The sequence below is a fragment of the Camelina sativa genome, chromosome 7 (genome assembly GCF_000633955.1).
Source record: "Camelina sativa cultivar DH55 chromosome 7, Cs, whole genome shotgun sequence".
NCBI classification, from domain to species: Eukaryota; Viridiplantae; Streptophyta; class Magnoliopsida; order Brassicales; family Brassicaceae; genus Camelina; species Camelina sativa.
This window is the reverse complement of record NC_025691.1, coordinates 22,108,755-22,131,518: the sequence shown is the minus strand read 5'-3', so window position 1 is coordinate 22,131,518 and position 22,764 is coordinate 22,108,755. Positions and strand designations below refer to the sequence as shown.

Below are 22,764 nucleotides of genomic sequence, written 5' to 3'. Positions count from 1 at the left end.
ATTGTGAGAATTGCATAAAAGGAGAAATAGGACCTTAATAAGGATCATCACTTTTTGGCCCCCCTCCCACTTGTTTTGCTTCAATATTCTCTAATATTCTTGCTCTAAAATACTTTTGCCTTTTATATGTGAAGACAAAGGTACAATGACTCTAAAATAAGAGCTGTCAAATTTTTTATAATATTTCTAATTTGAGAAGGACAAGAACTGTTGCAGCATTTTTGTCTCTTCTACTTCCAACAATTTCTAATTCAAATTTGACCAGAAATTCAACAATATTGTCAAATAAGACAAAGATGTTATATGTATTGTACACTCTCTAACCCACAACATAATGCACGTGGTATACAGATGCGGTGTACCCTCTGTACACCACAAGAATTGGTATAGATTTGAGAGAGGGTTTAGGGTTTAGAGTTTATATTTTAGGATACTGTTTTCTAATTTAAATTTTTAGTCATGGGGCTATATCACTTTGGAACTTAAATAGAGTAACAAAATGTTTATTTTTTAAGGTTTGGGTTATGTATTGTACTTTAGGGTTTAGTTTTGATGGGGTTAGGGTTTATAATTTATTTTTGAGGTTATTGTTTCCAAATTTCTATTTTTATTCATGGTGCTATGTCACTTTTGAACTTAAATCTTGAAACAAAATGTTTTTTTTTAAAGGTTTGGGTTCTCTATTGTACTTTAGGGTATAGTTTAGATAGGGATTAGCGTTTAGGGTATAGTTTTGAGGGTATAGTTTCACATTTTAAAGGCTATATACTGTTAGATGTACTGAGCGTACACCAATAGAAAATGCTAAGGGTATACAGATGTGGTGTACTCTCTGGACAGCTTAGGTGTACCCTCTGTACACCTTATGAAAAATGCTTAGGGTATTCAGATGTGGTGTACAGTCTGTACACTATAAGCGTTTGCACAAGGAACTCAGATATGGTGTACTCTCTGTACACCACAACATAATGCATGTGGTATACAGATGCGGTGTACCTTCTGTACACCACAAGATAGGGTATAGATTTGAGAGAGTGTTTAGGGTTTATATTTTAGGGTACTGTTTTCAAATTTCAATTTTTAGTCATGGGGCTATATCACTTTTGAACTTAAATAGAGTAATAAAATGTTTATTTTTTAAGGTTTGGGTTCTCTATTGTACTTTAGGGTTTAGTTTTGATGGGGTTAGGGTTTAGAATTTATTTTTGAGGTTATTGTTTCAAAATTTCTTTTTTTATTCATGGTGCTATGTCACTTTTGAACTTAAATCTTGAAACAAAATGTTTTATTTTTAAGGTTTGAGTTCACTATTGTACTTTAGGGTATAGTTTAGATAGGGGTTAGGGTTTAGGGTATAGTTTTGAGGGTATAGTTTCACATTTTAGAGGCTATATACAGTAAGATATACAGTTATATGTACTGAGCGTATACCAATAGAAAATGCTAAGGGTATACAGATGTGGTATACTCTTTGGACAAATTCGGTGTACCCTCAGTACACCATATGAAAAATGCTTAGGGTATTCAGACGTTGTGTACAGTCTGTACACTATAAGCGTTTGCACAAGGAATTCAGATGTGGTGTATTCTCTGTACACCACAAGATAATGCACAGGGTATACAGCTGTGATGTACCATCTGTACCCTAATAGAATATTTTGAACTTAGAATATGAGTTTAATTTTTTTTTTTTATTACAAAGTATGTACTGTAGCAAACTAGTTGTGTAGTTTGGTGTCCAGATTGAAACATTTAAACACTAAGATATTAAACCATTCATCTTCAGTTCAGTGGTGTACAATGTTTTGCACACTTATAAAAACATTAAACCATTCATATTAAACAGCTAATTTGAAATAACTGTACAGGTCTCAAAATTTAAACAAGCAAAACAGAAAAAGTAATTCAAGTCCCCAAATTCATTCAACCTTTTTAGTCCTCACACCTCTCAATGAACGCTTCATATGCATCCATCGCGTACACCTTCCTTAACTCGTCAACACTGTCATCCGTAATCATGCCCATCTCATGTATGCCGAGCCCATACGCGTGCATCTCAAGAAATTTGGCTGCAACAGGACCACTGTCACCTCCTCCTCTCTGGTTCTTGTATATTCCTTCAACCCTCCTCCATGTTAGTGGTTTTGTTGAGAAGTTCTTTCTATACTTCTTTCCAATTGTATCGATAACCAACCAGGGAACCATCTCTACAACAGGCGCCATCAGAGACGTTACTTCCTCGTCGGAGCTAGCTTCAATACAAGGGTCAAACACCTCTACTTCACCCAGCCTCAAGTTAATTAACAGACCTACCCAGTGTTTGTCGGACCAGTTCATAGGGATGTACACCATGTCGACATGTTGTACAAACGTTGTTGGCATCTGCCCTTTTGATTTGCCCAGAACAAATGCTCTTAAATCCAGTCCCCAATTGTACTTCTTCTTATTCTTCCACGCCTTGAAACTCTCGTATTTGTTATTTAGAAGGGTCACAGAATAAGTGTCAACAAAAGAAGCTCTTCCTGTGGTGTACACAGCTCCCCTTCTGCGCCATAGCATAGACATTATTACCTGCATATGCTGTTTATCATTCTCAACAACTTAGTGACTTATACTATCATGTTCGATGTAAATAAAACAATCAGATAGGTGTACATGTTTTTTACCTTTGTGTTCAATGGGTATTGGGCCTCAGCTATGTCGAGGAAAAACCGATATGTTATTGTGTGCTTAGTTACAATCGTAAACGCCCTGAACAATAACCAATTATTTGTTAGATAATTTAATTACAAGAATAAATTAACTAACAATCTAGCTGAGCTGAACTTACTGCTCCTCATTGGCCTCCAGCAGGTCCTTTAACGTCTCAAATTTGTCCACATCTAAACAGGACATCGGGTGGTACTCAGGAGTTTTCTGCTTGCTTGCAAATAGAGCTTTTAACTTTGGGTCACCACCAGTATACTCTCCACCCTTAACGTACCTTGAAGCACGGGGAACTCTCTTAGACTTCTTTACCAACAATTGTGGACTCTGCGGAGAAGAACCCAATTTTTCCTGTTCAAAAGCAATATAATCTGAGCCAAATAACTAAAGAACATTGATATATACATATAAACCAATTTTAGGTGTTCACTAACCTCTCCGCAGGTTTCTGTTTCAGCAATTTCTGGATAATGACATAATCCTTCATGTCCACTTTCTAAACCGGAGGGCACAATAGCAAAGGCATTGTGTTCAACAAACGGTGAATCATTGCTTGTACACCATTCGTTCTCAAAGTCCATGCTCTGCAAGTCAAAAACAAATTAGATTGTATTCATCCCAAAATGGATTGAACACCAAATTCCGCATATGGTACACTAAATCATATTTACCTGTCCAAATTCGTCTCCTGCTGTATTATCATATCCCACCTTCTCTGGTACATGTCCACTATCCATTTTTGAACTCTCTTGGGGGACTGACAGATCCAGTGAGTCGAGATCTTTGATGATGTCTTGTACATGTGGGTAAGCCTCAGCCCATTTGTGGCGTTACTGTTAGCAATGCTATCTCCCTCCTCCATAGCACCTGTTTTTTCAGGACACATTTCTGTCTCCACCTCAGTCCTTTTCCTCTTATTGTTGACCCTGGGAGATGGCAATAGACCCCCACAGTCACATTTAGTCAGCCCGGCAAACATCTTCATCATCTCTCCCCTCAATGCTTTTTCTGTCTCTTTCTGTGCCTCCGCTATCAATTTCTTCACCATCTCAATATTGTCTCCATCATCCTTTTTTGTATCAGCATCTTTTTTGGCTTTTGAAACATTACCACCTCTCCTAGCAGGCTCTTTCTTGACTCCTCACCTAGCAGCCGATTTCTTAACACCACTAGCTTTGTCATCATTCACAACAACTTCTCCACCTGGCCATTCTGACTGAGTAAACTCATGACCTTCGATTAGCAAGTTCTCCATATAATTCACCTTCTCATCTACAGCATCTTCGTCCCACCCAAAATCCATTTCTTCTAAGCACCCATCACCCTCAAGCGTGTAAGCAACCTTCAAATGTATAAATGAATGTCAGTGAGAACAGTTTCAAACAAGACATCGCAGTAAATAACTAATGTTAACGAGAAGTGTACAACTAAAGTGGTGTACATTACCTTTTCATCGACTTCCACCTGGAGGATGTCTTTTTGATGTAGAATGATGATATTTGTCCCCAGATCCTCATATGCAATCTGAGTATAATCGCGCATGTCACCTGGCTCCGGTATCTTAGACAAAAGCAGTGGAATTGCATCAAACGCCTGCATTTGGAGTGCCAATGGAAATTCATAACAGCAACTGCTTTTTTGATTGAGGCGGGCTTTAAGTTCTATGAAGGGGTCGGTACTGCTTTGTTCAGGAGGTCCAAACCTCTCAATTGTATGGATGAATGCTTCTCTGCCCCACGGGTATGACAAGAAGAATTCAATATCATCAAGCATCTCCACATACTTGTTTGTTATATGAAGGTATTTGTTACTGCAAATAACCACACCGTCCACCAAGAGAATCAGAACCAAGCAGAACCTTTTCCAGGGAGACATCTTCTCTTCATCATCTTCCTTCAGTTTGCTGTCTGCTTTTAGCATATCCGAGATGCTTGAGACACTCACAGATTTTTTTGCACCAAATAATCTCTTCCAAACACTGGTTGAATTTTTGTTATGGCTTTTGAACTCCTCTTCACTCGGAAATTGTCCACATGCCAACCTCGTCGTAATGTGAAATTCTCGGAGTTAGAATCTCATAGGCTTCCCTCCAAAAACGAACCAAAGTTCATGCCTCTTCTTCGTCACTAATTGCCGACATAACGGACCATGAATAAGCTTGGCCGAGTGAAGTGTACGGCAGACTGGATACTTGAACAGCTTTCCAAACTGGGAGTTCATCAGACGGTAGTAAAAACTTGTACCGGCGAGGTACTCAGCAATATCCCCTAGGTACTCCGGTTTGGAATAGATGTTGAGCCTTGATTCCTTAGGATAGCAACCTCTTCCAAGGATTCACTCTGGAAGACCATGGTCGACACCTTCTTCTTCAACCTCTGACTCTCTCGGCAGTATGCATGAAGAGAGATTCCGATCTGGATTTTTATAAAATTTTGACTTGTTAGTAAATAAAAGATGAGAAAACTGCAAGACACTATCCGAACACCAAAGGACAAGAGAAATCGAGAACTCGGAACTGAACACCAAAAATATAAATCGAAACTCGGACTGAACACCCAAAAAATATAGACAAAGATATTAGAGAAAAATCGAAAAATAGGACTGAACACGAAAAATGGAAATCGAAAACATCGGATTGAACAACAAATTTGAAAAAATCGAGATTGAACACCAAAAGTAGAAAAAATCGAGATTGAACACCTAAAGTAGAAAAAATCGAAAACTGGGAATGGAATAAAAAACTCGGATTGGAATCGAAAACTAGAAAACTCGGATTGAACACCAAAAGTAGAAAAAATCGAGACACTCGGATTGAACACCAAAAGTAGAAAAAATCGAGACACTCGGATTGAACACCAAAATTAGAAATAGAATTCGAAATACACCAAAATTCAGAATGAAACTGACCTGTCTTGCTACTCTCGCCTTTTATCCTGCGTTTCGCACCACTACGAGTACACCTAGCCTCTATAGACATCGCTTCTCCAACTGGACTCTCTGAAACTGCTCTCTCTCAAAGCGGCTCGTACACCGGACTAGAGTCGTAACCAGAAACTAAGGTTTGCGATTTGTTAACTAATGAGCCAAAATATTAGATCAAAAAATATTTGAGCCTAAATGTTTGGGCCGAAAAAAATAAAATGGGTTGCGATTCAATATTTTGGGATCCAATTACACAAAAAATAGAATAAACTAATAAAACTCTATTTTATATCAGACATGGGTACACTGGTCTTTTTCAGTTTTTTTGTCCTTAGTATCCGGGGGATTTTTAAATACTAACTTAACTTAATTTGCTTCACAAATACTTTATCTCACAAAAATAAGAAAAGTGCCTATTTCTCAAATTTTTCAAAAAAATGTCTATTTCTCTAATTTCTTTCCATAAAGTGTCTAATACACTAATGGACTCCATGAATTGTTTGGTTGCGTAGTGAACTAAAGCGATTTCCGAATGTTTTTGTCAAAATATATTGTTCTTTTAGTGAACACATAAGCTATTGGGCTGGGACAGTCTCAGAGGAACACAAAAGCTTTTGTTTCTGAAAGAACTTTACACGGAGACAAATTAGAGAGACTTGGGTGTTAAGACTGTTTTGCCCCTGTCTTAATCCAGTATAATTTATTAAATTACACTTTTGCCATTCTCTGTGTCTGCTCTGTCTCTCGTGCCGTTTTCTAAAACCCTAGCAAAAGGCTTTTGTAGAAGAACCCCAAAAAACCACTTTGAAGTTCTCTTTCTCCAATCTCAAAAGCACAGAGATTTGAATCAAACCTAATTTTGCTGCTGCAATCTCTCAGAACCCCTCTTCATATGCTTTGATTGAAAAAAAAAAAAAACAATGTCAAAGACAAAGCCATTGAGTAAATCATCTCAGGACTTGAGTCTACTCACATCTGACATCGCATCGTTCGCTTCCTCTATTGGTTTAGCTTCATCTCTTCCTTCTTCTGGTTTCAACGACACTGATTTCAGAAAGCCTCTTAAACCCAAATCCCAGAGAAAGAGAAAACCTAAGAAGGACGCTTCCGCCGATCATAAGGCTAATGAAGAAGAAGGAGGAGACGCAACAAAGAACCCGAAATCGAACACTGGAAATGAAAAGGGCAAGAATCCAAACAAAGATGCGGCGGCGAAACAAACCATACAGCCGAAGCCAAAGCCTGGATTTTTATCTATTGAGGATGATACTACTGGGGTTAAGGCCAAACGTTTCGATGAATTCAAGGGTTTGCCTAAGTTACCATTGGTGAAAGCGAGTTTATTGAGCTCTGAATGGTACAATGATGCGGCGGAGCTGGAGGAGAAGGTCTTTGGTGGCCGTAGTAAAGTGGCGGTGGCGAATAAGGAGGATTTCAACGGTGTGGTGGAGAAGAAGAGAGAATTAGGAGAGAGGTTGATGTGGCAATACGCAGAGGACTTTGTAACTTCGAAAGGAAAAGGTGGAGATATGAAGATGGTGATGTCTGCTCAAAAGTCAGGGACAGTGGCTGATAAAATCACTGCCTTTGAGATTATGGTTGGAGAGAATCCCATTGCAAATATGAGGTCTCTTGATGCCTTATTGGGTATGTTTCTTGTGTGTGTTTCCAAGAAAAACTCTGATCTTTATATTGAATGAAAACGAGTCTTTTCTAGGTTCATTTAGTTTCTATTTGTTTTGGAATTTTGAAATCATCTGAAGCATTTTGTTGATGTCTCTGTTTATTGCAGGAATGGTGACTTCAAAGGTTGGAAAAAGATTTGCATTTAGGGGTCTTAAGGCTCTGTCAGAAATTTTGATCAGGCACATATTTCTTACTCTCATACTTTGCTTTCGAGTTTTATGTGTCCAAAATTATGTCAGTCTTAATTTTTTTTGCTAATTAACTGAGCTTTTTTTCTTCTCCAGGTTATTACCTGATCGCAAGCTGAAGACACTTTTACAACGACCCTTAAACAGCATTCCGGAAAATAAGGATGGTTACTCGCTTTTGCTATTTTGGTACTGGGAGGAATGCTTGAAACAGAGGTAAAGAAAACTTATCATTTTGCTTCTTGTTGTTGTAGTTACCCCATCAAGTTGGTTTCTTAGGCTTCTTTGATGGCCTCATTAGACAAGAAAAAAATATAGAACATTGTCAGATAGCATATACTTCCCAAAAGCTTTTCAAAATGTAGTTAGTTTAAATCAGGCCACGAGGGATGTGTGTATATCGTTTTTCCAAGATCTGTATCTTCTATGTGTTCCAGAGGATCGATGTGTCAGTTAATTAGCTTACGATGCTGATTTGTAGGTATGAGCGATTTGTCAACGCCCTTGATGAATCATCTAAAGATATGCTCCCAGAGCTTAAAGACAAGGCTTTAAAGGTATATCCTATCACCACTCTGCACCCCTAGCTTATTTAGCAGCATTGGTCTCCAGGTTTTGTAAGATTCTTGATGAGCTGTCATATTAGACATTTAAGTATTATCGATGTTTAAGTAATTTTTTTTCTTTTTGGTTCAGACAATATTTTTCATGTTGACAAGCAAATCAGAACAAGAGCGGAAATTGCTAGTGTCATTGGTGAACAAGGTATTGTCAATTGTTACTTTTAAATATTTGTATTCTAATTATTTATTTCCAGCTGTGCCCCCTTTAATTGTTCTGTGGATTACTTTACACAGTTGGGGGATCCTCAAAACAAGAGTGCATCTAATGCTGATTATCACCTAACAAATCTTTTGGCTGATCATCCTAATATGAAGGTGCGGCTATTCAACCTGTTTCAGTATTTGGTTACTTATTGATTTTTTGGTTTGGCCTCTTCTCTTTGGCTTAACTGTATAGTAATTTTTACAGGCTGTGGTGATTGATGAAGTTGACTCCTTTCTCTTCCGACCTCATCTTGGGTTGCGTGCAAAATATCATGGGGTATGTCGTTTTATTTACTGTTTATCCTGTTCCACTATTCTACTCTACTAAGGTTCACGATATCCATTTTTCTTCGTTTTCTTATTCATCTCTGTAAACTGGTTTATGGTATCACAATCTGAAGTGTAATATTTAAGTCCTTTTGATCTGAATGGGAAACATTTTTACTGAGACTTTACGGAAGAAGAGTAGTATAAAGTTTATCCACTAGTAGCTTTCCTTAAACCATGCTTATTAACCTTTCTAAACTTCACAGGTTAACTTTTTGAGTCAGATTCGATTGAGCCACAAAGGAGATGATCCAAAGGTGGCAAAACGCCTAATTGATGTATATTTTGCCCTATTTAAGGTATAGAACTGGCATCTAACTTCTAAATAAGTGAGAAATCAAACATTTTCTTGTGATCTTAAATTTTTTGCCTCCATTTCTACCTTCTCAGAGACTTCTACAGCCCTTAAAAGTTTTCTTTTGGGTGTAATCATAAGTCATAACATCAATTATTTCACCCGTTGGAAACTCAAATCTGAGATACAGGAGTGTTTTTGCATTCTTGTAGGTTTTAACCACTGAAGCAACTAGAAAACAAGGCGCAGATGATAAAGGAGTCGCTAATAAGAAAAATGCCAACCCAAAGGACACTAAACAAGAGACACCATCTGATTCACCTGTTGAATTGGATTCCAGGATTTTATCAGCTTTACTAACTGTTAGTCCGGATGTTTTATTTTTGTATACATGATATTTTATAGCATTGAGACTTTATAGATCTCAACTTATAGCTTATTCCGTTATTGCAGGGAGTTAACAGAGCTTTTCCATATGTTTCCACCGACGAGGCCGATGATATTATTGAATCTCAGACGCCGGTGCTTTTTAAACTGGTAACTCCTAAAGTTTCATCGTGTAACTTTCGTTTCATTTGTTGCAACCAGAAAATTAATAAAGAAAATGGGATCTTGAATGCATCTAGGTACACTCGAAGAATTTCAATGTGGGAGTTCAATCACTTATGCTTCTTGACAAGATCTCATCCAAGAATAAGATTGTCAGTGACAGGTTTTACCGTGCGTTGTACTCGAAACTTCTACTTCCCTCTGCAATGAACTCTTCTAAGGCAAGTTAGATTTTGAGGCTTCTGTATTTCTGTGTTTCCATCACGTCAGATTATTCTTAGTTTATGAATGGATTATCACCCTTACAATTTGGTAGATCCCGAAATTGGTTGCAGAGTGTTAGCGTATTCACATTTCATACATTTTTAATCTTGTGAGAAAAACACTTATGTATCCTCCCCTGGCATACGCCATAGGCTTTTCTTCATAACCCTGTTTAATAATTTTTCATTCCTAATTTTCAGGCTGAAATGTTTATTGGACTTCTTCTCAGAGCCATGAAAAATGATATAAATGTGAAGCGTGTGGCTGCCTTCGCCAAAAGAATCTTGCAGGTTGGTAACATGAACAAGTAATTTATGGTTTCAGTGACAATATTAATATCATTCGTCCTATACCGAAATCTTGATTATTTTGTTATATTAATTATTCGTGTTGACACACTCTGTATACAAACTTTTTTCCGTTATCTCTAAAGTTTACTCTTAAATATTTGAATAGGTTGCACTTCAACAGCCACCACAGTATGCCTGTGCATGCCTTTTCCTTTTGTCTGAAGTGTTAAAAGCAAGACCACCTCTATGGTAAGCATTTTTTGTTCTGTTAACCATATATGCCATGGCTTTTATCTGGTGATACAATGGTCCGTATATATACCTTGCAGGAAGATGGTGGTCCAGAGTGAATCAGTTGAGGAAGAAGAAGATGTAGAACATTTTGAGGATGTGATAGAGGGAGATGATATTGTTCCCATTAATGTAGCAGAGAATGACAAGAGTAATGTTCAAGTTGATCATGATGGTGGTGAAATTACAGGTAGAGATGGTGATTCTTCTTCAGATGACGAAGAGGCTTTGGCAGCCAGGCAATCTGATGAAGAGGATGATTATGCTTCTGATGATTCTGAAGAGCTGTTTATAGAAGAAACTCCCCATGAGCTTCAAAACACCATGGAGGTTTCTAATGACATGGAAAAAAGAAGCCAACCACCAAAGAAATCAAGTTTTCTTCCTGGAGGATATGATCCTCGTCATAGAGAACCTTCTTACTGGTCAGTTAATTTCATCTTTCATCGAAGCTTAAGTATACTGCTTTTGTCCTAAATATATGTCTGACAAGCTATGCGTGGAACAACGATAATATTTTAAGCCTTCTTGGTTGGAACTGAATCCTTGATCTCAAATTAACAGTAACGCAGACCGTGCGAGTTGGTGGGAGTTGGTGGTTCTTTCAAAACATGCTCACCCCTCGGTTGCTACAATGGCCGGAACCCTTCTCTCGGGAACAAATATTATTTACAACGGAAACCCGTTGATCGATTTATCTCTCAGTGCTTNGAAAAACACTTATGTATCCTCCCCTGGCATACGCCATAGGCTTTTCTTCATAACCCTGTTTAATAATTTTTCATTCCTAATTTTCAGGCTGAAATGTTTATTGGACTTCTTCTCAGAGCCATGAAAAATGATATAAATGTGAAGCGTGTGGCTGCCTTCGCCAAAAGAATCTTGCAGGTTGGTAACATGAACAAGTAATTTATGGTTTCAGTGACAATATTAATATCATTCGTCCTATACCGAAATCTTGATTATTTTGTTATATTAATTATTCGTGTTGACACACTCTGTATACAAACTTTTTTCCGTTATCTCTAAAGTTTACTCTTAAATATTTGAATAGGTTGCACTTCAACAGCCACCACAGTATGCCTGTGCATGCCTTTTCCTTTTGTCTGAAGTGTTAAAAGCAAGACCACCTCTATGGTAAGCATTTTTTGTTCTGTTAACCATATATGCCATGGCTTTTATCTGGTGATACAATGGTCCGTATATATACCTTGCAGGAAGATGGTGGTCCAGAGTGAATCAGTTGAGGAAGAAGAAGATGTAGAACATTTTGAGGATGTGATAGAGGGAGATGATATTGTTCCCATTAATGTAGCAGAGAATGAGAAGAGTAATGTTCAAGTTGATCATGATGGTGGTGAAATTACAGGTAGAGATGGTGATTCTTCTTCAGATGACGAAGAGGCTTTGGCAGCCAGGCAATCTGATGAAGAGGATGATTATGCTTCTGATGATTCTGAAGAGCTGTTTATAGAAGAAACTCCCCATGAGCTTCAAAACACCATGGAGGTTTCTAATGACATGGAAAAAAGAAGCCAACCACCAAAGAAATCAAGTTTTCTTCCTGGAGGATATGATCCTCGTCATAGAGAACCTTCTTACTGGTCAGTTAATTTCATCTTTCATCGAAGCTTAAGTATACTGCTTTTGTCCTAAATATATGTCTGACAAGCTATGCGTGGAACAACGATAATATTTTAAGCCTTCTTGGTTGGAACTGAATCCTTGATCTCAAATTAACAGTAACGCAGACCGTGCGAGTTGGTGGGAGTTGGTGGTTCTTTCAAAACATGCTCACCCCTCGGTTGCTACAATGGCCGGAACCCTTCTCTCAGGAACAAATATTATTTACAACGGAAACCCGTTGATCGATTTATCTCTCAGTGCTTTCTTGGATAAATTCATGGAGAAGAAAGCAAAGCAAAACACTTGGCATGGTGGCTCCCAGATCGAACCTTCCAAGAAGGTAAAAAGCTCAAGCTTCCAACAACTAGAGCTGTAAACCATTTTGTTATCTACTTTCACCTGTAACAGTTCTTCTTTTTCTTTGCATGTACAGCTTGACATGTCAAACCGTGTGATTGGAGCTGAGATTCTCTCGTTAGAAGAAGGAGACGTGGCCCCGGAGGATCTAGTCTTCCACAAGTTCTATGTGAACAAGATGAACAGTACGAAACAATCAAAGAGAAAGAAGAAGAAGAAGCTACCTGAAGAAGAAGCTGCCGAAGAACTTTACGATGTCAATGACGGTGATGGTGGAGAAAACTATGGTAGTGATGTTGAACTCGATGGTGGTGATGAGAGTGACAATGATGAGATTGAGAATATGTTGGATGATGTTGATGATGATGCTGTGGAAGAAGAAGGCAGTGAGTATGATTATGATGATCTCGATAGAGTAGCAGGAGACGATGAGGAAGAGCTTGTGGCTGATGTGAGTGATGCAGAGATGGACTCAGACATGGAAATGGACATGCATGATGGTGAAGAAGATGTTGATGATAGTGGTGATAATGATAGTGATGGTGATGATGGTCGTGGTAAGAAGAAAAAGCAAGAGAAAAGAAAACGGAAATCTCCATTTGCGAGTCTTGAAGAATACGAGCATTTAATAGACCAAGACGAGAAGGATGATTCCAAGTCTAAAAGAAAAGTAGTAGCATCAGAGCCCACAAAGAAGAAGAAAAAGAAGAAGACCAAAGCATCAGAGTAAAAAGGTTTGAAGTAATAAGCAAGACTTGTTGAGTGTTATGCAAGGCTCCTTGTGCTGGTGAGTTTATACTGAAACACTGGAGATAATTTACTCCAATTTTTGTGGCCTTTTTTTCTTTTAAAAAGAAATATTGTACGATTATGTTTTTAATTTAATCACTTGAGACTTGAAATTATTGTTCAAATATCACGAACTTTTTGAGTATTTTTGTTTACAGTTAAATACAAAAATTGAACATAGTGATGTGATGGTACCACACTATCATGACAGGCGTGAGAATCCAAGTTGATTTAGTTGTAATTTGGTGGTTAGTAAAATCATCTTAGATCTTTAATTGAGTGATATGATTAAGACATGCTTAGTTCTTATGTTACCTTAAAAATCTTACTTTTTTTGGGGATAACCGAACCTTAAAAATCTTACTTTTAAAAGAACATATCTAAACCTAAACCCATTTTAGAAAAAGATGTACAATATTTTGAAACATTTCCAAATCCATAAATGGATCAGGTCAAAACGATATATTTAATTACGTCGACAAATATAAAATAGAAATACGTATGAAATACAAATACGTATTATTATTATAGATTACACGAAGTCGAAAATTAAAGAAGATTAGTTGCACAATTGTCGCGCACTTACATGAACAACACCATCCCAACTGGCTTGTCTCTACTTTAGTTTTGGACTCTAGCGAACATATAATTTATAATTTCACTTAAATAAGTTCCTAACCTTTTCACTAATATTTTTTTAAAATCTCTAACGCAAAAAGCATTATCCTTAGAATATTGTGATTACGAATCGGAAGTAATTAGTATTCCAAAATTTAGATTGCTTGTCTGGTTCGGTTCGTGTGATCATTCCAGTCTATATATGCACACGCATATACGCATATATGTGCTTGTGTCATTTTCATTTTCCCGACTCTTGATTATGTCTAGATGCATACGTACATAAGTTTATTGAGATAAGACATTGGATAGTTAGTTATCTAATATCATAATGATGATTGATGAGTGAGTACTATTTTACTATTTGATTACTTTTGCCATAACCAAGTATTATGTTCGACAATTTATAAAAAGAAGTATCAACTAAAATTCCTTAAATGATTAGCTTACCATCCGCAACTTTTTTTTTGTTCCATAAAAAGACAGACAGTAAGGTCATCTCCACCTAATTTCTTGGAAATGCCAAACTAACTTTATTCAAAAAAATGAGCAATATCTTTGATATATTGAAAAGGCTAACTAAAAAGACTGTATATATTTTGTATATTAAAAAAAACAATCATAATATGTCTAGAACCTATTTTTCCTCAAATACTGTCAAATTAGTTTATATGGGTTTTCGAATCTACATTAATTTGATCGAATGGTTTTGTAAATTCAGATATAATAAATTAATTAATGTAATTCGTATGAATTGAGAAAAACAAAAATTAGTCGACAGAAGGAAGTCATGAAGACCATATTTGTTATTTTGTATATATGAACGACAAAAAATTAGCATTATCGGGTAATATTGAACAAAATTGTGGACAAGATGTAATCGTTATCTAAAAACATCACTCTTTGTCCGATCATTAGACAACAACACGCAATAAGAGGTCGCCTACACATCTCACACCGCACATACGTATATATCTTAAACATTTTATATCTATATATATTGTTATATGTATATATGAATATATTATAGGATTACTAATTAAAAAAACCTTATTCAATAAACATTAATATGGTGTTATGACATACGTAGACGAAATAAACTGTTACATGCAAGAAAATATAATATAGACCTTATGAAAGTATATATATATATAAAGTATAATATTTGTGTGTATATATATAGTTTTTGTCATGTTAATCTCGATTAATTGTTTTTTTTAAAATTACTTGGGTTAGCGTCTAAAAATGGTCGATAGTTACATGATGAAATTATTCGCATGCATATTGTTCAAATACGGTTAATATATGTAATGTTTTCGAGTAGTCTTTGGTTTCTTACTAATCAAATATTTTTTCTAAAGTAAACTGAATTGTATTGTGTCTCGTAGTTACGTACTATATTATCATTTCCATCTTCAATATTTGAAAAATGTAAAAAAATATATGTAAATAGTTTTATGAATATGGAAAAATTGATTTCAATATTAAAATTATTACAAATTTTATTTGTAATTAATAACAAGATACAAAAAAAAAAGGAAAAAACAATGGGCAAAGACGATACTAGTTTTGCCATTTATGTCCTCATCTCTAGCTCTTAGCTGTTATGCATCAATCGGTGGGTCATGCACCTATACGTCGTCTCTCCCTTTCTCTCTATCTCACTCGATATATATATACACGAACCTTCCTCGTTATTTCCTCCCAAGAACATCTCTCAAACATTCTTCTTCTTCATCCAATAATTTTTTTGATCCCCACACACACTCACATCAACCACATATAAAATCTCCTCATAAACCCTATAAACCCTAGCTAGTTAATTTCAACAACTCTCTCTTGTTTAAAATCCAAGAAACAGTTCAGCATCAATTTAGCAATGGCCAAAGTCGGGAAGCTGACAAAGCTCAAGTCGGCGATGAAGAAATGGCCTTCTTTCGCCAAGAACCACCACCACTCAACCTCTTCAGCGGCTGTTTCCGACGAGCTCTCAGAGGACAGCAATCTCCATGTGGTTTATGTTGGTCAGACACGAAGACCTTACATGCTTAGACCAGACATCATCTCTCATCCGCTCTTTCAAGAACTCGTAGATCGATCTTCTAGATCATCCGTCGACCAAGATCGTGAGATTGTTGTAGCTTGTGAAGTCGTTTTGTTCGAGCACTTGTTGTGGATGCTCAAGTCTGGTCAAGAAGGAGGATCCGTTGAAGAGTTGGCTGAGTTCTATACTTATTGACATGGACCGATTGATTTTATACATTTATTTCGTATAATATATATTACTTTTTTTTGTTTGTTCTTGTTTTGTTGTTGCTGATAATTTGTATTTTGATTCGATGCGGTGTGTGATCCAAACATGATCTCTTAAACCATGTCATTTGCTTCTGTTTTTCTGAGCATTTTACGATGAAGAGCATATGTAGTTTCTTAAACCAACAAAGAATAATTTTCTTGATTAAGAACAAAAAAAAAAATTCAGCAATTTCGAGAAAACCAAACTTAGTGTTCTGGTTAGTTTTGTTTCTATATATATATTTATAATGTGGCGGTTTTGTAACTTATTGTTTCTATTTTTGTAACGTATCTTTCTCTATGAGTCATGAGTCTCATGACATAATAAAGAAGGCCTTTGATGATGTTCGAAATTGCTTTAGTGCCAATTAAACAAATAAAATAATATGATGACTCCAAATTCATTTTCTCTTTGATTTATCTATAAAAAAATATGACTAGCAATGATTTATATCATCAAATATTCATGGAGTTTTTGTGCGTATCATAACATTTGTGTATAGTATCAATTTCAAATACAGTTTTTTTTTCGGCGTATAAAAATAGAAAAATACAATGCAAACTTAAATTAATGGGTCGCTCTCATGACGCGTTGGTGACCTGGTCCCAATCTCATGACCCTACTCTTCTTTCTACTTGCAGATATTATATATATATATATATATATATTTTCAAATATTCCTAAACTTTCAGCCATACAAAAAAATAAATTAAAAGCTCACGAGATTAAATTAGTCGACATAATAAATTTATAATTAGTACTAATTGGCATTGCTTACCAATATTATTGTGTATGTGTGCATTATAAATTTATAGAGATATTAATTAATTTCCGAGGTGGTGACGAAAGGGACGCGAGAAGAGGACTTTATAAATTAGTTAGACCAAAAATTAAATTTATAAGATTTAAGTACGAAGACGAAGCTCTCTAATCATTATATAAGCTCTAATCATTATATAAATAAAGAGTAATCAAAGAGAAGAGAAGTTTCTTTGTCAAGTTTTAATTAAGCTTCTTAATTGATTCCGACACGCTAATGATTGACAAGTCACTCGGTGTGTCCTTTCCGCAAACTTCATGGGACTTCTTCTTCTTCTACTTATGTCTTCTTCATTACATTACATCTCTCCTATATAGTACTAGTACTATAATACTAGTATTATATAGGTGTTTTATAAATTCGGTTGGTAGCAAAATTGTTATGGGTTCTGTTTATTTCAACGTTGGTTATTAGAAGAAATTGGATTCGAACTCAGGTTACTACTAGAAGAAGAAAACAAAAACAGATGCTGTGTCTTAGTGGGCCGTGCAAGGTGATGGATGGAAGTTATGAACCGAACAACGTTTGGTGTGGCAGAAACAACTAGGGGATAAAGAGTCTAGAGAGATGATGATCAGATTAAGATATGTCACATTTACTGATGGACTCTTGTCTTTGATATGTTTCATTTATGTTCCACGTCCCATGATTAAAAGAAGCACCAAACCTGTAGTGTGTGTCAAACACTCTAAATTAAAGAGAAGGTCTCAACAATAAAAACGGATTAGCAAAAAAGACTCTCTAATAAGAGAGTTAGAAGGAAAAAACTATCTGAAAGCTTTCAGCAGGTGAAAACCAAAACTCATCCTTTGTCTTGATGATTTGTATTTGTTTGTGCAGTTTCCTGTGGAATTCTCAAGGATAATATTCAATTCTGGTTGATTTTTGGTTTCTGTGATCTTCTTTGGTCTTTCTTGTTTTTTGAGCCTATGGGTTGCTTTGATTTTACCAATTCTTGTCTTCCAAGTGTTTGTTGAAATGCCTCAATGGGCAAATGTAAGGTTTTTCAGGGAATCCATTAATGGGTTCTTCTCAGTTTGATTATTCAAAAGATCCTAGCTCCATCTCCGAATTCAGCTGCAGTAAAATTTGTTTATGTCTCTTCCATGCATAAAATTAATACATCATTGGGTTTTTGCGTTGTGCTTGAGTTTCCAAAGAGATGATCTTCCATGACTCTCTTTTGAGTAGAATTTGTGATAAAGGTTGGAACTTGCAACCACTTCTTATCAGTCTGTGGGTTATTAATGTATTTTCCATTTTCATTTGGGGGAGTAATTAACCAGTCAGTGCTGTTCTCGTTGATCCAGGAACCTCACAACTATGTCACGGTTTAGATCATTGTGGCAAGCTTCGGTGAATGCAACAAAGAAGGGTACTTTTTCCATTTTTTCTTCTGCTGCCTCATTTACCATGTTCAACTGATTGTATTTCTTGCTATTGGTGTGCATATAATTGCTATGAATACTAATTCTTGTTTGTAATCAGAGTCAAGTGCTTTTTTGATTGGAAAGTATATATTTTTTTTTCAAGACTAGTCTCGCTGGGGACAAACTTTTCTCACTCTGCTTTGCATGCTTTTAGCTAGTCTCTAACATGTTTTCACAATGTACATTCTGTAGCTCTAACTTGGGAACTCGAAGAATGGGTACCTCCTGTAGAGAAGTGTATATTCAAGTTCAACTCAAAAGAAGACCTTAAGACATGGCACTTGTATTCTGATTCTGAATATGGAGGTACTTAGAGCACACAGGTTGGAGGGATCTGCTCATAATCACGTTACAGAACCTATTGCCTGTTTTGATATCTTCTTTTGCTTCATATTAACAATTACTGAGATGAGAAAAGATTCTGAATATATTCACTGCATAACTACTCTTCATCTGATCTCCTCATTATCGTGTTGATATTTTACTTTATAGGATTATCTTCGGCTTCCTTGGAAATTAAAGATGGAGGAAATGGATCAGATTGCACTGGTTAGTATGTTTTAATCAAGTGTGCCTTACCGTCTGTTGCTTTTTGGCTTGGGTCTGATACAACCAGTTTGTGCAAGGCAGATTCTTGAAACACAGCTATGCTTTTCTGACTTGTACATATTGTGATGATTTGCTCATAACTGGAGGCATGGAAACGTTAATGAATAACAAGAAACTTTTTATATCTTTTGAAAAATCTTGATCTACGAGTTCCCTGGTTGAGCTGTTTGGGTTCTACAACGTACCTCTGCTGAGAGTATGAGATTTCTTGATATGCGCACCATAGTTTCTAACTCTCATCATGAATTTTTCTTGATAGGTGTTTTCTCTGGGAATCTCTCTACGGAAATGAGTGAAGGTTCAAAATGGAATATCAGTCGGAGTGGTTTCTGTGGAATGCGGTCGAAGAAGGTTAAAAACATAGCTTCTATATTTATTTTATTACTAATCATCACATCATCAATTCAAACCAAAGTTGCGAGTGAGTTTAAAGCGCAACTTACTTAACTAAACCACCTTTCCATTTCTGTAGTTTGATGGCTTTATTGATCTCGACGGGTATGATTCCATAGCCCTGAGGCTCAAAGGAGATGGAAGGTGCTATATCTCTATTGTGAGTCTCATGCTCTTCTCAATACTCACGTCCTTTTGCTCCAGATGAAACAAAAGGGTTCAAGGAGTACAACTTTTGTTTCTTAATGACTAAACTGCGATTCCATTTCAGATATATACCGAGAACTGGGTGAACTCGCCAGGGCAAGCAGAAGATAACTCATGGCAGGCTTTTGTTTTTGCTCCAAAGGGAAACTGGTATACAGCTAAGGCAAGTCTCATACTTTCTTCTACAAATCAACCAGTGTAAAAAAATGGATTTTTGTTGTAACCCCAAGTATGACATTTTCTTCTTCTTGATCAGGTTCCTCTTACTCGCTACTTACCAACATGGAAAGGGAATGTGATAGATGCAGAAATGGAGATGAATCCAGGTCGTGTTGTGGGTATGTCTCTATCAGTTAACGCACAAGGAGGTGGTTTCATTGGAGCTAAATCAGGCGCAGGCGATTTCCGAGTAGAAATTGACTGGATCAAAGCAGTGAGAAGGCCATGAAGATGAAGAAAAAGCTTTCTGATGAACAATTTGAGAAACCATTAAAAATATACAATATGTTCTCTGGTTGACTAGTTTAACCGGGATTTGGGTAAACCGTATCCAAGTTGATGAGCAATAATAAGGCTTATGAATTGACTTACAGCAAGTTGATAGACCAAAAACGCTGCTTATGAATTGACTTGCAGCAAATTGATTGGTTTAAATAGAAAGGAAGAAAATATACTATTTGGTCCCAAATGGGATGGCAAGTTGCCCAATTTACCTTAAAGTGGCGAGAAAGTTATATAATTAAATTCTTGAACCAAACTTTTTCAAATGTATTTGACCTAATGTAAGTTTCATTATACAAAATCCCTTATTTGAATTTTAGCAAGATCATAGTGTAGAGATATGCATAATATTCTACTAATTTAGAAGCAAATATATACTATACATAAAGTCTACAATTGGGTGGAAAAAATGTTTCTTCCTTGATTAATCTTTTGGATATGGTTGATAAACAATAGAAGAAAAGAAGAAAGAATGAAAAGCAAATGTATCATGTTTTGTTAAAAAGTTTAAACTAATTAGTCAAAAAGAAATTAAAGTGAAAGTAACTCTTTCTTTTTTTTTTTCTTTTTTTTTTTGCTTTTAGTTTCTCATTCTTCCTCTAAAACTAAACTAGTCAATAGTCATATCTTTGATATTTATATTTTTGTATTCCCCGTCCAGCCTAAGAAGAAAACGTGAGTACTTTTTTCCCGTAATTTTAAATATAAAAAAGTTGCATAATATTCCGTTCATTTAGTTGTCAAAACTAGGGAAAAAATGTCGTCTAAGTTCGAATTGGTTGCACTCAGAAGATATGACTAAAATAAGACTAATACTTAAAAAAGTTTTATTAAAAGATGATGTCTAAAACGAGATTAAACATAAACAACTAGTTCAAGTGGCGAGTTTCTCGATTATTCTTTGGTACCCCCATATGTATATATATAGTATTATAGTATAACACAAGAAGGCACGATACCCAAAATATCAAAGAAAAAACACACTGCTTCTTTTACCTTCTCTTCTCTTCTTCTCTTCTTCCACGTCCACGCGTATCCACACAACATCTATACATACATCAACTTCCACATCTATATTCCCTCTCTTTGCTTCCATTAAACTCCAAAGAAGATCTCTTCTTTTCATATATCTCTTTTAACTCAATCCTATATCAATGGAGAAGGAAGACTTGTACGCTGTTATGGATTTGGACAACGAATGTACACAAGGAGATCTCAAACTTTCTTACAAGAACCTTGTTCTGGTTGGTTTTTCACAATATTTTCTCTCTTTGTCTTTTTTGGCTTTTTCTTTTTATACTGGTCTGAATGCGATCGGGTTTTGCATTTTGTGTTGATTAATATTAGTTTTTACTTTTTTTTTTTTTTTTTTTTTTTNTTTTTTTTTTTTTTTTTTTTTTTATGTGTGTTAGAAATGGCATCCAGATCGGTTTCATGAAGAGATTAAGAAAGAAGAAGCCAAGATGAAGTTCCAATCCATTCAACGAGCCTACTCCGGTAAACTATTCATCCGGTTTTCTCTTTAACCGGGTCTGATTGATTTATTGGTCTGTTCCGACCGTTTTGTTAATCAAACTGTGTTCACAACAGTTTTGTCGGATTCGAACAAGAGGCTGCTGTATGACGTCGGTGCGTATGATAGTGATGACGACGAAACTGTAGGTTCTCTTTTAGCTACTAAACGAATTTTTACTATTTTTTTTTTCTGACCATAAATACAAATTTTATTGCGTTGTAGGGAATGGCTGATTTCATAAATGAGATGGTGACACTAATGGCTCAAACTCAATCTACGGTAAACATATCATTACTCCGTTACTATTGCTTATTTTTTAGTAGTACTGGTTACTATTATGGTGATGATGTTAACGGTGCTGAGTGTGATTTTTCCATAATTTGAAACAGGGGAACGAAAGCTTAGAGGAATTTGAAGAGTTGTTTGAAGAATTGTTGAAGGATGATGTGAACGATCAATTCATCAAAACTCGTTCGTCTTCGTATTCGCCATTTAGTAGCACATCTACTACTTCGGTCCACAGCGATGATTTATCAAATGATATTCCAAACAAAATGAACACTCGTGACAAAACTATGGTTGTATAAGTTCTAGTAAGGTATTTTAGTTTATATATCCATCCTTGTTGATTTTTTTCTTCTTAAAACTTCTTTGTATTTTTTTTTTCTTCTATGTATATACTAGTATATAAGAAAAAAGCATGTAAATGAAAACGTATGTTGTAGAATTATTTTCAGACTTATCATGAAACCGATGTTGACCATAATATTGATGTTTTCATAAAGGTTTGTAGGGTGGTCCATGGACGAGATTTCCCGTTGTCGTGTTGCTAAGATATGGTATATGTATACAATAAGTTGAACCTTCTAGGTCGTTTGAACCTTGTTTTTGAGGTATGTAAGGTTCGTGAGAGAGAATGAGTTTGTGTCTACTACATTAAAACACAATGCATACGAAAAGTGTACAAGAAAACCTAAAACCCAATTAAATTAAAGCAACAGACAGGAATCTAGCGTTCGATAAAGCTAGAATACTCGTATTCATATTTGTAATGATGAAATTTTGGATATTTTAGAACTTATGAATCTCCACGAACTCTCGTATGTGATAGTTTGATTTGATCCAGTCTGTAATAAGAAAATTTAAAATATTGGAAATAGTATCTTTCTTCGCCGTGAGGAATATAAACTTTTTGGAAGTAGGATCAAGTGACAAAGCTACTCATTTTTTTGTTTTGTGATAGTTGTCATTTTTTTG

General features: G+C 35.9%; 5 protein-coding genes across 8 annotated transcripts; 4 read left to right on the top strand and 1 right to left on the bottom strand.

The window, feature by feature from the left end:
• On the bottom strand, positions 1,792-5,779 carry LOC104701926. 2 transcript variants are annotated; one of them, XM_010417690.1, is made up of 7 exons: positions 5,614-5,779; positions 4,153-5,120; positions 3,378-4,048; positions 3,141-3,290; positions 2,831-3,057; positions 2,667-2,751; positions 1,792-2,580 (listed from the first exon to the last, which is right to left on the bottom strand). In XM_010417690.1, the coding sequence occupies exons 3-7, from the start codon at positions 3,441-3,443 to the stop codon at positions 1,933-1,935; spliced, it is 1,176 nt and encodes a 391-aa protein (XP_010415992.1). In that variant the 5' UTR covers positions 3,444-4,048; positions 4,153-5,120; positions 5,614-5,779; the 3' UTR covers positions 1,792-1,932. The 2 variants fall into 2 exon arrangements, with proteins under 2 accessions (XP_010415992.1, XP_010415993.1); XM_010417691.1 differs by having other exon boundaries at positions 1,792-2,571.
• Positions 6,378-13,259, top strand: LOC104701924 (CCAAT/enhancer-binding protein zeta-like). The gene is made up of 16 exons (XM_010417689.2): positions 6,378-7,275; positions 7,421-7,493; positions 7,599-7,718; positions 7,984-8,059; positions 8,199-8,267; positions 8,360-8,440; positions 8,535-8,606; positions 8,863-8,955; positions 9,164-9,313; positions 9,405-9,488; positions 9,578-9,721; positions 9,965-10,054; positions 10,221-10,303; positions 10,384-10,770; positions 12,089-12,311; positions 12,405-13,259. Exons 1-16 carry the CDS (start codon positions 6,549-6,551, stop codon positions 13,056-13,058), a joined length of 3,126 nt encoding a protein of 1,041 aa, XP_010415991.1. The 5' UTR covers positions 6,378-6,548; the 3' UTR covers positions 13,059-13,259.
• LOC104701923 lies at positions 15,405-16,193 on the top strand. The gene has a single exon (XM_010417688.2). The coding sequence runs from the start codon at positions 15,615-15,617 to the stop codon at positions 15,972-15,974; it is 360 nt and encodes a 119-aa protein (XP_010415990.1). The 5' UTR covers positions 15,405-15,614; the 3' UTR covers positions 15,975-16,193.
• On the top strand, positions 17,434-20,082 carry LOC104701922 (probable complex I intermediate-associated protein 30). 2 transcript variants are annotated; one of them, XM_010417686.1, is made up of 8 exons: positions 17,434-17,639; positions 18,162-18,226; positions 18,474-18,587; positions 18,774-18,830; positions 19,150-19,241; positions 19,363-19,443; positions 19,555-19,653; positions 19,747-20,082. In XM_010417686.1, the coding sequence occupies exons 2-8, from the start codon at positions 18,175-18,177 to the stop codon at positions 19,936-19,938; spliced, it is 687 nt and encodes a 228-aa protein (XP_010415988.1). In that variant the 5' UTR covers positions 17,434-17,639; positions 18,162-18,174; the 3' UTR covers positions 19,939-20,082. The 2 variants fall into 2 exon arrangements, with proteins under 2 accessions (XP_010415988.1, XP_010415989.1); XM_010417687.1 differs by lacking the exon at positions 17,434-17,639 and adding an exon at positions 17,646-18,056.
• LOC104701921 (chaperone protein DnaJ-like) lies at positions 20,937-22,546 on the top strand. Of its 2 annotated transcripts, XM_010417685.2 has the most exons (6): positions 20,937-21,235; positions 21,404-21,488; positions 21,582-21,649; positions 21,730-21,786; positions 21,897-22,105; positions 22,293-22,546. In XM_010417685.2, the coding sequence occupies exons 1-5, from the start codon at positions 21,146-21,148 to the stop codon at positions 22,092-22,094; spliced, it is 498 nt and encodes a 165-aa protein (XP_010415987.2). In that variant the 5' UTR covers positions 20,937-21,145; the 3' UTR covers positions 22,095-22,105; positions 22,293-22,546. The 2 variants fall into 2 exon arrangements, with proteins under 2 accessions (XP_010415987.2, XP_019083307.1); XM_019227762.1 differs by lacking the exon at positions 22,293-22,546 and having other exon boundaries at positions 21,897-22,273.

Coding starts and splice junctions, on each gene's coding strand:
- LOC104701926 (XM_010417690.1), bottom strand. CDS start 3,443: ATGGATAGTGGACATGTACCAGAGAAGGTGGGATATGATAATACAGCA. Junction 2,752..2,830: donor CTGGAGGCCAATGAGGAGCA/GTAAGTTCAGCT, acceptor GTTATTGTTCAG/GGCGTTTACGATTGTAACTA. Junction 2,581..2,666: donor AATACCCATTGAACACAAAG/GTAAAAAACATG, acceptor AATGATAAACAG/CATATGCAGGTAATAATGTC.
- LOC104701924 (XM_010417689.2), top strand. CDS start 6,549: ATGTCAAAGACAAAGCCATTGAGTAAATCATCTCAGGACTTGAGTCTA. Junction 7,276..7,420: donor GTCTCTTGATGCCTTATTGG/GTATGTTTCTTG, acceptor TGTTTATTGCAG/GAATGGTGACTTCAAAGGTT. Junction 8,060..8,198: donor TTAAAGACAAGGCTTTAAAG/GTATATCCTATC, acceptor TTTTTGGTTCAG/ACAATATTTTTCATGTTGAC.
- LOC104701923 (XM_010417688.2), top strand. CDS start 15,615: ATGGCCAAAGTCGGGAAGCTGACAAAGCTCAAGTCGGCGATGAAGAAA.
- LOC104701922 (XM_010417686.1), top strand. CDS start 18,175: ATGTCACGGTTTAGATCATTGTGGCAAGCTTCGGTGAATGCAACAAAG. Junction 18,588..18,773: donor TTCTGATTCTGAATATGGAG/GTACTTAGAGCA, acceptor TTTACTTTATAG/GATTATCTTCGGCTTCCTTG. Junction 19,242..19,362: donor GTGGAATGCGGTCGAAGAAG/GTTAAAAACATA, acceptor CCATTTCTGTAG/TTTGATGGCTTTATTGATCT.
- LOC104701921 (XM_010417685.2), top strand. CDS start 21,146: ATGGAGAAGGAAGACTTGTACGCTGTTATGGATTTGGACAACGAATGT. Junction 21,236..21,403: donor CTTACAAGAACCTTGTTCTG/GTTGGTTTTTCA, acceptor TATGTGTGTTAG/AAATGGCATCCAGATCGGTT. Junction 21,489..21,581: donor CATTCAACGAGCCTACTCCG/GTAAACTATTCA, acceptor TGTTCACAACAG/TTTTGTCGGATTCGAACAAG.